General features: G+C 33.3%; 2 protein-coding genes across 6 annotated transcripts; both read left to right on the plus strand.

Moving 5' to 3' along the window:
- The first annotated feature begins 2,749 nt into the window (after positions 1-2,749).
- Positions 2,750-7,372, plus strand: LOC129305753 (protein IQ-DOMAIN 2-like). 3 transcript variants are annotated; one of them, XM_054945792.1, is made up of 6 exons: positions 2,750-3,161; positions 3,842-3,941; positions 4,036-4,353; positions 4,642-4,860; positions 4,985-5,104; positions 6,362-7,372. In XM_054945792.1, the coding sequence occupies exons 2-6, from the start codon at positions 3,867-3,869 to the stop codon at positions 7,040-7,042; spliced, it is 1,413 nt and encodes a 470-aa protein (XP_054801767.1). In that variant the 5' UTR covers positions 2,750-3,161; positions 3,842-3,866; the 3' UTR covers positions 7,043-7,372. The 3 variants fall into 3 exon arrangements, with proteins under 3 accessions (XP_054801767.1, XP_054801766.1, XP_054801768.1); XM_054945791.1 differs by having other exon boundaries at positions 2,751-3,161; positions 3,800-3,941; XM_054945793.1 differs by lacking the exon at positions 2,750-3,161 and adding an exon at positions 3,167-3,258 and having other exon boundaries at positions 3,800-3,941.
- Positions 7,373-9,700: 2,328 nt separating this feature from the next.
- Positions 9,701-11,941, plus strand: LOC129306401 (mitochondrial import inner membrane translocase subunit TIM14-1-like). 3 transcript variants are annotated; one of them, XM_054947000.1, is made up of 3 exons: positions 9,701-9,823; positions 10,399-10,597; positions 11,557-11,941. In XM_054947000.1, exons 2-3 carry the CDS (start codon positions 10,437-10,439, stop codon positions 11,711-11,713), a joined length of 318 nt encoding a protein of 105 aa, XP_054802975.1. In that variant the 5' UTR covers positions 9,701-9,823; positions 10,399-10,436; the 3' UTR covers positions 11,714-11,941. The 3 variants fall into 3 exon arrangements, with proteins under 3 accessions (XP_054802975.1, XP_054802974.1, XP_054802976.1); XM_054946999.1 differs by having other exon boundaries at positions 10,425-10,597; XM_054947001.1 differs by lacking the exon at positions 9,701-9,823 and adding an exon at positions 10,116-10,353 and having other exon boundaries at positions 10,425-10,597.
- Positions 11,942-13,698: the final 1,757 nt, after the last annotated feature.

The raw sequence follows: 13,698 nt of genomic DNA on the forward strand, positions 1-13,698 counted from the left end.
AAAAAAAAAAAAAAGTAACCTTACCTCAAATAAAAACGGAACCACCCAAACGCGTTGCTGATGTTAGGTTTGACCTCTGTATTTTAGAGAATTATGCACTTAAAGAAATGATGGAATTATAAATTCGTTGGATGCTTTAAAATATATAATTCAATTTAAAATTTCTGACACGTGTACTGTTCGATAACCTAAATGTACAAATGCATTGTGCTTAAATGCGTACAGATAAAGAAATAAGAAATAGATTTTGTTCTCAACGAATGAACTTAAAAAAAAAAATGCATGCAATGATATTAGTCCACGATGTCATGATAAAAACGTAAGAATTTACTCGATTTTTTTAATATACAAATTATTGCTCTTGATAGTAGAGCCAGTAAGTCAGACCTAGTCTTAACTCGCTCAAAAAAAAAAAATAGGACTTGAACTTAGTTGTATTGGCTTTTTTAAAAAGGAATGATACTTTGAACTTGATCTAAATAAGTCGGCCCAAATTGAGCTCGACCCGATTAGCCCAATCGCTAGAATTTATATCTCTACATGCATATAAAGGTGGTAATTTCAACTAAATCTGACAGGTGAATCCAAATTGGGCTGAAAAAAGTTAAGATTAAATTTAATTATATAAGCTTTTTTTAAGAAGATATGATACCTTAAGCATTGTCCAAATAAGCCCGATCTATCTAAATTAGTGGCTCTACTTGATAGCTTCCTTGGTTACTCTTTAAAAAAAAAAAAAAAATCATGGCTTCACTGATCATTGGTTACTACTTACTAGTTGGCCCGAATAAACCATCGAATGAAGCACGTGGCTCTTGAAAATGAGACGTAAATACATTCAGTGGTTTCAGGAGATATTTTTATTTGTTAACTTGCTGTAGATATTTTTGACCAGAACATTTTGCGTGGATTTATGTCACGTGATATCATGCATCGCATTTACCATGTGATTTAGAAAGATTACTTTTACTGTAATAATAATTTTATCATCAGTATTGCTTCATATACTAGTTTATGAATAAAATTTATGTTTATGCTGAGCACTTGTGTTTTGGGAAAATAAACAATAAAAAACTTTTTAAATTTACAATAACAATTTTATTTTTTAAAATATCATAATTTTATTGAAGTTGATAGGGACTTTTATGTTAAGAAATTTTAAAGCAAAAAAAATTATTTTACTTTTATTAAAGATAACAAATCACATCACAATTTTTACTTAGGATAACGACTTGTGTTTTATAAATCACAAGAGTTGAATTAAAAATTATAACTTATCAAGTGTAATTTCTATTATTAAAAAACAAGTTCTGATTATAACTTTTACTTAAGAAATAATATTTGTATTATATGAATTATAAGAGTTAAACAAAAAATTACAAGAATAATAATTTTATTTAAGAAATAATAACTTTTATTCAAAAAATTACAATAATTGAATAATAAATCATAACTTGTTCCTGATAATAACATAGTATTTTCACTTTAAAATTTATTGATATAAAAGTCTTTAAAAATTTAAGTAAAATTATAATATTTTGTAAGATAAATTATCACTTATGTAATTTAAGAGGTTCTTCTTATTATTTTTTCTTATACCTTTTAATAAGAAGAAGAGATTGGAGGCGCTGATAGATAGATTGTTTGGAGTTACTCTCCAACGCGCTTTGAAGATTCAAATATTTTTTGCTGAATAATTAACTACAATCACACACACCTGCCCTGAAGCTCGCTGACATCTTCCATCAATGATTTGACAACCATGCTTTTTCTGTCTGCAGCCAATTAAACAGTGAGGCGCAGTTAGCCGTTGGGTTGATAGGCAACCACGCTTTTTTTGTCTGCAATTGCCAACCTTCATCGAATGATCAAATACACTCACGAGAATATATGTTGCGGGCTCGCTCCATTTTCTGACCTGCCCAATCATACATAAAAGTGGAAAACGTTCAGGCTTCACTGATAAAATAAATTAGCGTTGGACATGAAGCCACCGTTTTGGGTTGCATTATGACTTGGAAATCTTGTCAGATCAACAATCCGACCCCACCTTAGCGATAATCAACGCTTGGTATTTTGGCTCAGTCTTACCAACCTAAATGGTATGAATATAATATAACGGAGGGAAGGAATACAGTGTGTATAGTGTGGTGCTGTGAATTTTGTTGTATCAAGCAATTGGTATTAATGCAACTTTAATTTTATAAACAACTTGTTATGGTTTTTTAAAATTTAGATTTTATAACTATACTTAATATAAATATTGAGTGCTTATAACATTTAAACTATTAAAATTTAGATTAATTATTTAAATAAATTTACTCATCTAATAATTTTAAGTGAAGCATGAATTTAAAATTATTGACTTTATTTCAATGGTTCACATGCCACATATACCCACATATATCCAATATGCTTGTACTAAGTATCACCACCAAATTCAAATCCATAATTTATGTGGAGAGAAATAATTGAGCAACTAGCTTATAGTTTCACTGTAACTATGGTTTATGAAGAAAGAGGAAAGGTGAATAATTGACGCGCGGTGGGTGGCCAACGGAGGAGAGAAGCTTTTATATCTGATAATGATAATAATAATAATGAGATGTCATTGTGGAAGAAAAAAATTTCAATGCCTACTTAAATGCTTGCGTTATTAAAAATTAAAAAATTAACCTAAACGACACTTAAACATCCAATTCAGCATATAAATAGAAATACATCCTGATTGTTAGCCAATTGCCAGCTCTCTGAAGCACCGCAGTGAAATTACATCGTCGGCGACCAAATCGCTAATTGGATCCTTTCAACGAAGGGAAGCTCTGGGGGGTTTTAGGCTGATAATAATGGAGTGGGGCCCACCGCAGCCAATCCAAGTTGTGAGACCAATATATTAGCAAAAGCCAGCTGGGCTCCTGCCTGCCGCTCTCATTCTCGTATCCTCTCTTTCATCGTTGGGAGAGAACTGAAGGCCTTGTGGCAAGATCTGATTTATTTCGCTTCCCTCTTTACAGGGGAGAGGGACACAGTGGTTGAACTGTAATCTTCAAGTTATAATCTTTTTGTTTCGTTTGCTTAGAGAGAGTGATAGTGAGAGGTATAGCGACCCCAGGGGAGGAGCACCAGATATTTGAGATCTGCCATTTTGGGTTTCAGTTCAGGTATGCTCACTTTTTCTTCAATGGACCTGCAGTTTCAGTTCGGGCTTTTCACTTCATCTATTATGCTATGCTTCACTTCCTCATTTTCCTAGAACATGTAATTCACTGTTAACCTTTAGTATTCAGCTGAGTTTCGTGAGTCTCTTGGATTTCTTGCAATTTTTGCATTATTTGGAGAGATATCTCGCAGTTTCAACTTTTTGTGCTGCTAATGCGTGGGGAGGCCTGCCCTTCGCTAATCTTGATGGAAAAATTTACTTTTCTCTGTTGCTGTCTCCTCGCTACGAAAATTCTGGAAGATAATTTGGCAGTCTAGATGGTCCAACAGTATTTGTTGAACGAGGATCTCGAGACTTCTGTTTAGTTTGCCGACACTGTTAGAATTCATCTAGGAGGATCTTACTCGGATTGTTTTCTTTGTAATTTCAGTTACTTTTCTCCCTTCTTTCCCCTCTGTGTTCATGATAATATCATCTATCAAAAGCTGAATGGTCATTCCTCTAGCTTAAAATAAAACGATCGAGTAATGAGGCTTACTCCATCTATGGGATTCCTTGCTTTTCACTTTCAAGTTTCAAAACGCACATGGCTTTTGGTTATATTTGCTGTATTTGAAACTAAATTATGGTGTTCATCAGGCTTGACTTGAGATCGTAAAATTCTAAATTTTTCTATCCAAGGGACCAATTGAGGAATGCCAAGAAGATGGGGAGGAAGGGGAATTGGTTTTCTAGTGTGAAGAAAGCTCTCAGTCCTGAGTCAAAGAAGAGGGAAGACGAGGTTTGGAGTTCTCTCTCTTTTTTTTAATATATATTTTTATAGTCATCTCTATTTCATTGGATGTCTCTGATAGTTTCGTTAACTTTCTTTGCAGAGATCAAATAAATCAAAGAAGAAATGGTTTGGGAAGCAAAAATTGCAGACTTCAGACTCATACTTGGAAACTGATAAAGCACTATCTCTTTCACCACCAGAAGAGGTCAAATTAACTAATATTGAGAATGAAAACAATCATGCTCCTGATGCTGATGTTGAAGTTGAAGTTACAAATGCTGTAGATACTGAGGAACCTGTTCCTGCAGTTCAAACAGCCCCTGTTCCAGTTCAAGCTTCTATAATTCCTCTGCCTTCTAGGAAATTGAGTGCTGAAGTAGCAGCAATGAAGATTCAAACAGCTTTTCGAGGATACATGGTACAAACTGCATTCTGATAAAGGGGAAAAACATTAGAGATAACTGCATATACCTTTTTTTTTGGGTTAGCCCTCTAATTTTTCTCATAAACTGACAAAGTCAGATCAATTGACCGTCATTTCTTAACTGGCATTTCTTGCAGAATTTTTATTTTTATTAAATGCCCTCTTCAATTTTACCAAGTTCTAAAGTCATCGCTGGTAGTCTATAATTGCTACAAAAGAAGACACTTATTGATTGCATGACCAGTCACATTTGAAACTCAGTTTTCTTTGGCGATCATTTAGGCAAGAAGAGCATTGAGGGCTTTAAGAGGCCTGGTTAGGTTGAAATCTTTGATGGAAGGGCCAGCTGTAAAACGCCAAGCCACTAGTACTCTTCGCTCTATGCAGACTCTAGCTCGTTTGCAAGCTCAGATACGAACCAGGAGGATCAGAATGTTAGAGGAGAATCAAGCTCTTCAGAGACAGTTCTTACAGAAGCATGCAAAAGAGCTTAGCCTTCAGGTTTGCTTTATTTCCTTATCTATCACGTTTACAGGGTGCTAATCTCTTGCATACGATTAATATTATTTGTTTTTGTAATGTCGTTTTATTGAAATTTATAACTTGTTTCAAATTTTAATGACAGATGGGAGATGAATGGGATGATAGCCTCCAATCAAAGGAACAAATTGAAGCCAAGTTGCTGAGCAAGTACGAGGCTACAGTGAGGAGAGAAAGAGCATTGGCTTATGCATTCTCTCACCAGGTGTTTCCTCCTATGAATTTTGACACATGATTTTCCTCAAGGAATAAGAGGAAAAATGGAATTGCATGAAATTTTTTGATGAACTGAATGGAAAAGGATAGTAGGAAAACTAGCTTATTAGTTTCTTTCACTTTGCATGACAATATCACGCTTAATTGACAAATTTGATTAAGAATCCAAATTGTTCTTGGTATATTATTCTAAAATTAATAGGTAATGGTTAATTTTAAATTCTAGGTTTCCTTAGCTCTCAAAGTTCTTCCTCTTCTTTGATCTATCCTCAACACAGACTTGACATAGACATGAATTCTCTTTTTGGGTGTCTCTACTGTATTCAATTTCAAAGACTTAAACTCTGCAGTGTTGCCTCTGTTATGGCATTGGGTCAAATCCATTTTGGCCAGGCATTGTTCTTTTTGTCTAAGAGAAAAACAATATTTATGACTTATGAGATATAATGAAGTTGAATTGTTATTTTCCAATTATCGCTTTCTGATCTGTATGTAGTCGTGAACCACTTTTGTTGAATATACTTATGCATGAATTCACAAGTGAGTATGATGACATTTCTTAACATTTGATTTATTTGCCTTCAACAATAATATCAATAAACCTTATCTCACTAAGTGAGGTTGGTTACCTGACTGCACAACACCATTGTATTTGGTTCACAAAGGAGAATAATAACCGCGAGCTCAAGTTTCGGAAGTCTGACGGAAAAAGATGCCATATATCTCAAGGCTTGATATGTTAAGGAATTCCCTTTGGCCCACAGAAATAGTTTTCTAATTTATTTTTTAAGTGAAATTAATATTGGCCGAGTATTTTTCTTTGAAACAATTTTTTTTTTTGGTTGTTTTTCTTGTTAATATTTTCTCATGGATTTTTTCCCCAGTGAAACAAACAGAGCCTTAAATTGCCTGTTGTATGATTTGCTAGGTAAAGTGGCAGCATGCCTACTTTTCTTTTGTAAATGAAAATCATATTATTTGGTTATCTAAGGAAATTCTTAGGCAAACCTATTCTCTACAAAGATAAGTAGACCAGGCAAATACTGAAGAAAGATATGAGCACGCCAAACACTTTTCAATGTCACGATCTATCTGACATGTTCCATTTTAACTGGCTTGGTTTAACTAGGGTTTATATTTTGTAGTGCTGACTGCTGACAATGTAACTTGCAACTTATGTTGGTTTGCTGATTCTGAACTCACACAAGTTTGTTCTTTGCTCCAAAAAAAAAAAAATGTTTGACAGCAAAATGGAAAGAATTCAACTAGATCTATAAACCCAGTTTTTATGGATCCAACTAATCCGGCATGGGGTTGGAGCTGGCTGGAGCGATGGATGGCAGCCCGGCCCTGGGAAAGCAAAGATGTGAATGACCAGTCATCGGTCAAAAGCTCGACCCGCAGCATAACTGGCGGAGAGATCAGTAAATCCTATGCTCGATACCAGCTCAACTCTGAAAAGCACTCTCCAACAGCCAGCCAAAACCTAGGCTCCCCGAGCTTTCATTCCCACTCAACTCCTTCCAAGGCACTTGTTTCTTCAGCCTCAGTTATCAAGAAACTGAAAAAAGTGAGCCCCAAGGTCACCTCAGTTATTGATGATGACACCAAAAGCATGGTCAGTGTGCAGTCTGGTTTTCGGAGGCACTCCATCGCTGGATCATCTGTGGGAGACGACGAGAGCCTTGCAAGCTTTCAGGCTGTTCCAAGCTACATGGTGCCAACTCAGTCTGCAAAAGCCAAGTCCAAGCCGCTCAGTCCATTAACTGTAGAGAATGACACAGTAGAGAAGGGATCCTCTGGGACAGTGAAGAAACGGCTTTCCTTCCCTCCTTCACCGGCAAGGCCGAGACGGCATTCAGGTCCACCAAAGGTAGAAAGCAGCTTCAATGCAGAGGTCACCGTCGGTAATAGTGTGGCTGATTGATCATGAGGAAAAGAGGTGGAGCGTAAGACTTGAAAGTGCTGCTAAAAGAGGATCATGGAAGAAATAACTCATAAGACGAACAAGTTCAATCTCAATTGGGTGTTCATTTATTTATTTTATTACTTTATTGTAATCATCTGTGTCTTATTGCTGTGGAATGTATGTATTTGGGATGGAAATTGAAATTTATTTTACTGAAGGGGAGGAAAGCTTATTGATGTCATTGTGGCAGGAGAATGGGCCAAGTCCTTTTGGATCTTCATTAAGGACGATTAATATACTGCTTAAATTTGTTGATTCCTCATTTATTACATGAAGTGTATATTAGGCGGCTATGCTCAGTTTCTTCGGATGGTGTATTTATTTCCGCTTGATTGTAGTGGGGTATGCAATGAAGAGAAGTGTAATTTTGAAGAAAAAGTGGACCTAGACAAAGGGAATACGGTTCATTTAAAATTGTAATGATATAATGATAACTAGCAATGCATAAAAAAATTGAGCCAGGAATATTAAAAAATAATAGAAGATGAATATTGAATAAATATTGATAAAGTTGATAATTATAGTATAAAAATAGTATTTGGAAGGCATAAAATAGAATTGTCAAAATAGTAATAAGTTTATAACTACAACAAACAAAAAAATAACTATTTTTTTAAACTTTTTGTGCATTGCAGATGATTTTAGAAGGAAGAAAATAGAAATAAATACCAATTCTTTATATAAAAAAAAATTTGTTGATATCCCAAATGTATTGTAGAACAACAGTGCTCCAATGAACCATTGCACCAAAATACTATATCTTTTTATAAAGTGATAAAAATATATTAATATGCTTTTTCATAAAAATATATTATTAAAAAATTTTATAGGTCATAATACTCAAAAGGCACAATAAAAAAATTTTAATGTGGTGAGATTAATCCTACAACCTTATAGATTATGGGCCAAATCCTTACTAATTGAATTAATTTTTGTTGGTTAAAGATAAAGATTCTAAACACTATTAAGTTGAGTAAATAAAAGCTTGACATTTTTTAAATTTACTAAAATATTGGTTATAATAATATTGATACTAGCATAAAGTACAAAATTTATATTTCACCCAAAAAAGTACAAAATCTATAATTACTAGCATGGATATTTAAACTCTGCTTAGCTTTAATTACTAGCTGGGGCATAATCAAAAGGAAGAAGCAATGCATCTTTTAAGAGATTTTTCAAAAGTAGAGGAACTATAGAAGATTCTCATTAGAGTGGAGGTGAGAAATACTTGCAACTGATTGGACGGAACAGATTAGGTCCTATAAATTTGAAACACTTTATTGATAGTGAGATGACAAACTATTTACTATGGGATGCCTTCTTTCGTTGTGAATGCTAGGATTTATGGTGTAATAGATGCATGAAACTTTTTACAGCAACTAAGAAGGTGGAGGAAAGACAAAATCTAGATATTATTTGGAGACTGCAGAATGATATGAAGTTCATCATCTAATATATATCATGATGCTATAAGAGAGAATAGTGATTGGTTCGAATGAGAAGATAATGTCACGAGGCTTGACATAGATCGTTTGTATAGAAAAGGCATCTATAGATGCGGTAGTGTGGTAGTGTGGTAGAAAATAATGAAATTGGTTGGCTTATTGACTTCAACTCAAATGTGAAAAACTTTCTTCCTACTATCCCTGAAATCATTGCCATTATTCAAGGTCTAGAACTTTGCTAACAAACAGGGCCTCAACACATCAATTTGTTTATAGACTATGCTAAGGGGGTGAAGCTTCTCACACACTCAAGTTCAGTAACACATCCTTTTAGAGACAATTGATTATGCTAGTTTTTTGGTCTAGAAGTACTTATGTTTCTTTATCCTTTATGTTGAGGGAAGCAAATGTGTTATGCCCACTTGTTAGCCACTTATGGTACTAATTTATTAGGATTTTTTTATTTCTTTTGATCAAGTGTCATCTTATTGCTGGAAGGTGGTGGAAAAAAGCAATCCTTTCTTGTATATTACTTTGAATGTTTTTTTTGACCATCGTACTGCTTTAAATATTAATTAATTAATGTTATCACTTTGACTCGTAAAAAATATATATATATATATATGTGTATGTATGTAATTTTAGGTCTTTACATTTTATTTGTATTTTATTATTAGTTATTATATTTTTTTTAATATTTTATGTCTTTATACTTTTATTTTTTGTTGTTTTATGTCCCTCCAAGTTTCTATGAAGGGACCTAAAATAATAAAAATAAAAGTTTGAAGACCTATAATATATAAAAAAAATATAGGAACTAAAAATAAAACGCAAATAAAGTGTAAAAACTTAAAATTATATATTTTTTAAAAAAATATAATTGAAATTTTATTTGATTTTCTTATTTTGATCTTAATTTGGTGATTTGATTTGATTGCGAGAACTATTTAGAACTCCACTGAAAAAAATAAATTATTCAGAAATATAGATTATTTTCAGTTAAAAAGAAAGTTGGAGTTTTTTTTTTTTACCTGTACAGTTTCTTTTGAGGTTTTCTTTTCTTTTTTTTAATATTGATGGACCATTAACATGGACATAAAAAAAAAAAAACGACCAAAAAAAAAGTAAAAAAACCCATTGATATCATCATAAAATATACGGGGAAAACATTTGTTCTCTGTTTTAAAAAGAAGTCCGCTCTGGTCTTCGGTGCCGTCTTTGCGCGAAAGGCAAACCCTAAGCCGCTTACTGCGAATGTCCATTAGCAGTTCTCCCAGGTGATATCAACATGGTAAGCGCTATTCATGCGTGTCCTCATCTATACTTCCAACTTATTTGTAAACTTTGGTTTCTATTGAACGAGGAAATAATCGTTAACAAGCTACTGAACGGTATGCGAATCTTAGGGCTATGCCCGCTGCGACTGGAATATTCTTTGGCATTCTTTATTCTTTTTAACATCTTATTATCACTCCTCGGTCTCTCTATGGAATCCAGCCTTTCTCCGCTTTCAATTTGCTATTTTTACTGGTAATTATATCTGGAGTTTGGAATTTTGATATTTTATTGTTTCTTATATCAGATTATTTCTAGTCATATTTTTCAAGGGCGAAAATGAGGTTTTGTTGGATAGCGAGGGTATGAAATTTATGTTTTGGGTGGGAAACGAGGAACATGATTTCACATGCTATGTTGAATAATGAATATCACATTCACGCACTTGCTATATTAATATGAAGCTGGAATTCCCGATCATTCTTCACAATTACGGCTTAGATTGTGTGTGAGTGTGACCACCTGATAGCGCCAACGAAAAGAGAGGTTTATTTCTGATCAAAACTGTGGTCTTTTCTTAATCTCCTTCAGGAAACTGAAAGTACTACTTGTCACAGGCTACACCATTGATGGCAGGGCTTGCTGTAGCTGCTGCTGCTTATGCTGGCAGATACGGGATCCAAGCCTGGCAAGCATTCAAAGCAAGGCCACCAAGTTTGCGTAAATTTTATGAAGGTGGTTTCCAACCAACCATGACTAGAAGGGAAGCCGCTCTTATACTGGGGGTCAGGTACTTGCATCCTTTTTCAAAGCTTCAAGCATTTTGATGTGATCCATTCACCCCTGCAATAACTTGGAAAATTTTCAAGATATTATATTCTAGTTGGTGACTGATAGTTTGAAGCACTGATAATGAGTTTTTCTTTGAGATTAATTAAGTAAATTAACGCTTCATTTTTTGTGGTTAGAATATGCAATGCACAGTATACATTTATGTTATGGATTTAGGGTTTTTTTTTTTGGGGGGGGGGGTTGCAAGTCTCTGCCAATCAGCTTACCAGTTCACGGAGCCGATTCAATTCTGGCGATCTGGGATGATAGATTGCCTTTACCCCATCATTATTGATGTTGCAATTTTTTTTGGCCATGAATTGATATTGTACTATTAGAGACCCAAATGGATAGGAAATGCGGACATCTCCCTTGCAATTGTGCTGCGCGTGCCTCAGCAGCCCTCAAGCTCCCTATGTGCATTTTAAGTCTTGATTGATTAATTGAAACCCAAAGGAATTTGTAGCATATACCTTGTGATCTGTTCAGAATATTGGAAAATATGTAGAGATTTACATGCCTAATGACTTGTCTTTTGAAACATATTGTTAAATGATTCATGCATACCTGTTAGGTTTTGTTCCTTAGCCCTCTTGCTTCCATTTTGCTCTGGAAGGGTGATGAATATGCACATTTTAGCACTTATAAATAAATTTCAGGGAAATTATACAATGAAATTCCATTCGTATACTTTGGAGGAATTTAGGACTATGGTGGTCAGTCTCTGAGAAGTTAGTACCCCTTTTTTTTTTCCTGAAGAAAAGAAAGAAAGATGTTACAATGTCTTGATTATCTCCTTCCTCCTTCCTCCATGGCTTGTTAGATTTACGCTGGTTCTTATTGAGACCTTGCCACGCATCATGGCCTTGACGTATGCCTCCATTACTATTTCTTGCTGAATTAAAATTGCCATGGCAGGGAGAGAACTCCAACGGAGAAGATTAAGGAAGCGCATAGGAGGGTGATGGTTGCAAACCATCCAGATGCTGGTGGTAGCCATTACCTTGCATCGAAAATTAATGAAGCAAAAGATGTGTTACTTGGCAAGACCAAGGGAGGTGGGTCTGCATTTTGAAGCTCGATTCTTCCCATCTACTTAACCTCTACCTTGACAGTGTTGATAATGTCCTTCGCCACAATTCAGCGTAAATTATTTTGGTCTCCGAGCAATCATTTTTTCAACCTTATCATATGAAGCGATAAAATGTGACGTAAAATATTTTTTTTTCTTTCTTTTCCTGATGAGGAAGCTTTGTAGTACTGGGATGTTTCCCTGAGTTGAAGAGACTGTTGATTTAAGTTATTTTACTGGCGGTCACTAGTTCCTATCTCCTACCACTTCTTCCTCACTTGCACGTGTTCTAAAATAAACGCTTTGTTCTGTAGTCTATGTGTTTTCACTACCATTGATACCTGTTATTTTAGGAGCTCGCAAGCGAAATAAATTGAGCGATTTTCAGTATCATGTTGGCAATAATAAAAAGAAATTAATTATCAATGACAATGTCTGAAATTTAGTGTGAACGACTTTAAAATGTAGAGAAATGAAATTTCATTGCACACTAAAAGAGTTTAAAGATAGAAAGGATTGGATAGTACTGGATTTTAGTCTAATTTAAAGTTTGGTTTGTTTTATAAAAAGGATTGATAGTCTAGTTTTGTTTAGTAATAATTCAAAGATTAACAGGATTGAATTTGGTTTATAGAATTGAGAGACTTGTTCTATTAGTTTAGTACTTGCTTGCTTTATTTTTTTCTCTCCATGAGAGGTAATAATTTATTTCAACTTAATAAATGTAATTAAGAGGATAAAATCACTAATAATCATGCTAACTCTAAAATTATTTCCAACAATAAGAAAAAAATATTTCAATTACAGTTTAAATGATTTAAATTTATTAACTTCAACAAAAATAACACTCAATAAACTTTAAAAACACTACATTACAACAATAATTTAAAAGCAAACTTGACAAATTTTTATGCAATTATTTTCATTGCGTCAATTACTCTTGAAACATTTATTAAAAATAAATTAATTATAATTATATTAAATAAATCAAAAGGACTAGATTGGATTAAGTGATCCAAATATTCAGTCTCCTGTTCAGTTCAACCCAAAAAAATAGTTTGATTTTTTTAATTTTTTTGGTTTTGAAGGATTAACATTTATAAAAATTGAACAGGATATGACTATTTTCAGGTTGGACTAGATCTGATCAGATTAGAAAATTTTTGCACTGTCTTTAGGTAGATAATGTCATATTTTATTTGTTTCAGGTCCCCTTGAGGCGCAGGATCCTCCCCCCCTCCCCGGCCCCAAAAATTGGTAGAATTTTTAAAAAAGGCTAAGATATTGTTCTCTGAGGTCAGGTTGTCAGGTTTCCTTGCTCTGTCAAAAAAGGATTAAAATTCTTTATATTTATATAAAATTTTAATTTAATTCTTTAATTTTCCTAAAAAAATATTTTTTAAATTTTTTAACCTTAACATTACTAATTTCAAATAATTATTATTTATATCAATTATTTTTTTTGAAAAATTAAACTAAATGTATTGATATTTGAAAATGTTTTATCAAAATCTAAAAGTTTAATGTATAAGTTTTTTGTGATGAAATTAATAGTGTTAGGGTTAAATGATTAAAAAAATATTATATAAAATTAAAAGATTAAATATATGCTTTAACCATAAAAAGTTTTGTGAGGGAAAGGGGAAACTATGCGACAGAATTCTGGGCTAAAAATTCACCAGAAAAGAAATCTGCGTTAAAATCTTTAATTTACCTTGAATTTTTTAAAGTTCCAAATATAATAACTATTAACTTTAAAAAATTAAAAATTATTAATTGGTAAAAAAAAACTTATAGAATACTAATACAAACGAATGACACTAAAGAAAGATAAATGAGAGAAAAAAAATGGAAAAATAACAGAGCCCATGATTAATATAATACAATTTTAAGTTCGTGTTAATTTTTTTTAAATCATAAATTCGTGTTAAAAATTTTTAAATAATTGCCTCTATATTTAAATGGACACTTGAGAGTCATAAGCCCAG

The sequence above is a fragment of the Prosopis cineraria genome, unplaced genomic scaffold, assembly GCF_029017545.1.
Source record: "Prosopis cineraria cultivar Desert tree isolate PC_DT_omini unplaced genomic scaffold, ASM2901754v1 PC3, whole genome shotgun sequence".
In the NCBI taxonomy this organism is placed as follows: Eukaryota; Viridiplantae; Streptophyta; class Magnoliopsida; order Fabales; family Fabaceae; genus Prosopis; species Prosopis cineraria.

Excerpts from the sequence above, each read along its gene's own strand:
- LOC129306401 (XM_054946999.1), top strand. Across the intron at positions 10,598-11,556 it reads GCTCTTATACTGGGGGTCAG|GGAGAGAACTCCAACGGAGA; the intron begins GTACTTGCATCC and ends TTGCCATGGCAG.
- LOC129305753 (XM_054945792.1), top strand. The coding sequence starts at position 3,867 with ATGGGGAGGAAGGGGAATTGGTTTTCTAGTGTGAAGAAAGCTCTCAGT. Across the intron at positions 3,942-4,035 it reads CAAAGAAGAGGGAAGACGAG|AGATCAAATAAATCAAAGAA; the intron begins GTTTGGAGTTCT and ends CTTTCTTTGCAG. Across the intron at positions 4,354-4,641 it reads CAGCTTTTCGAGGATACATG|GCAAGAAGAGCATTGAGGGC; the intron begins GTACAAACTGCA and ends GCGATCATTTAG.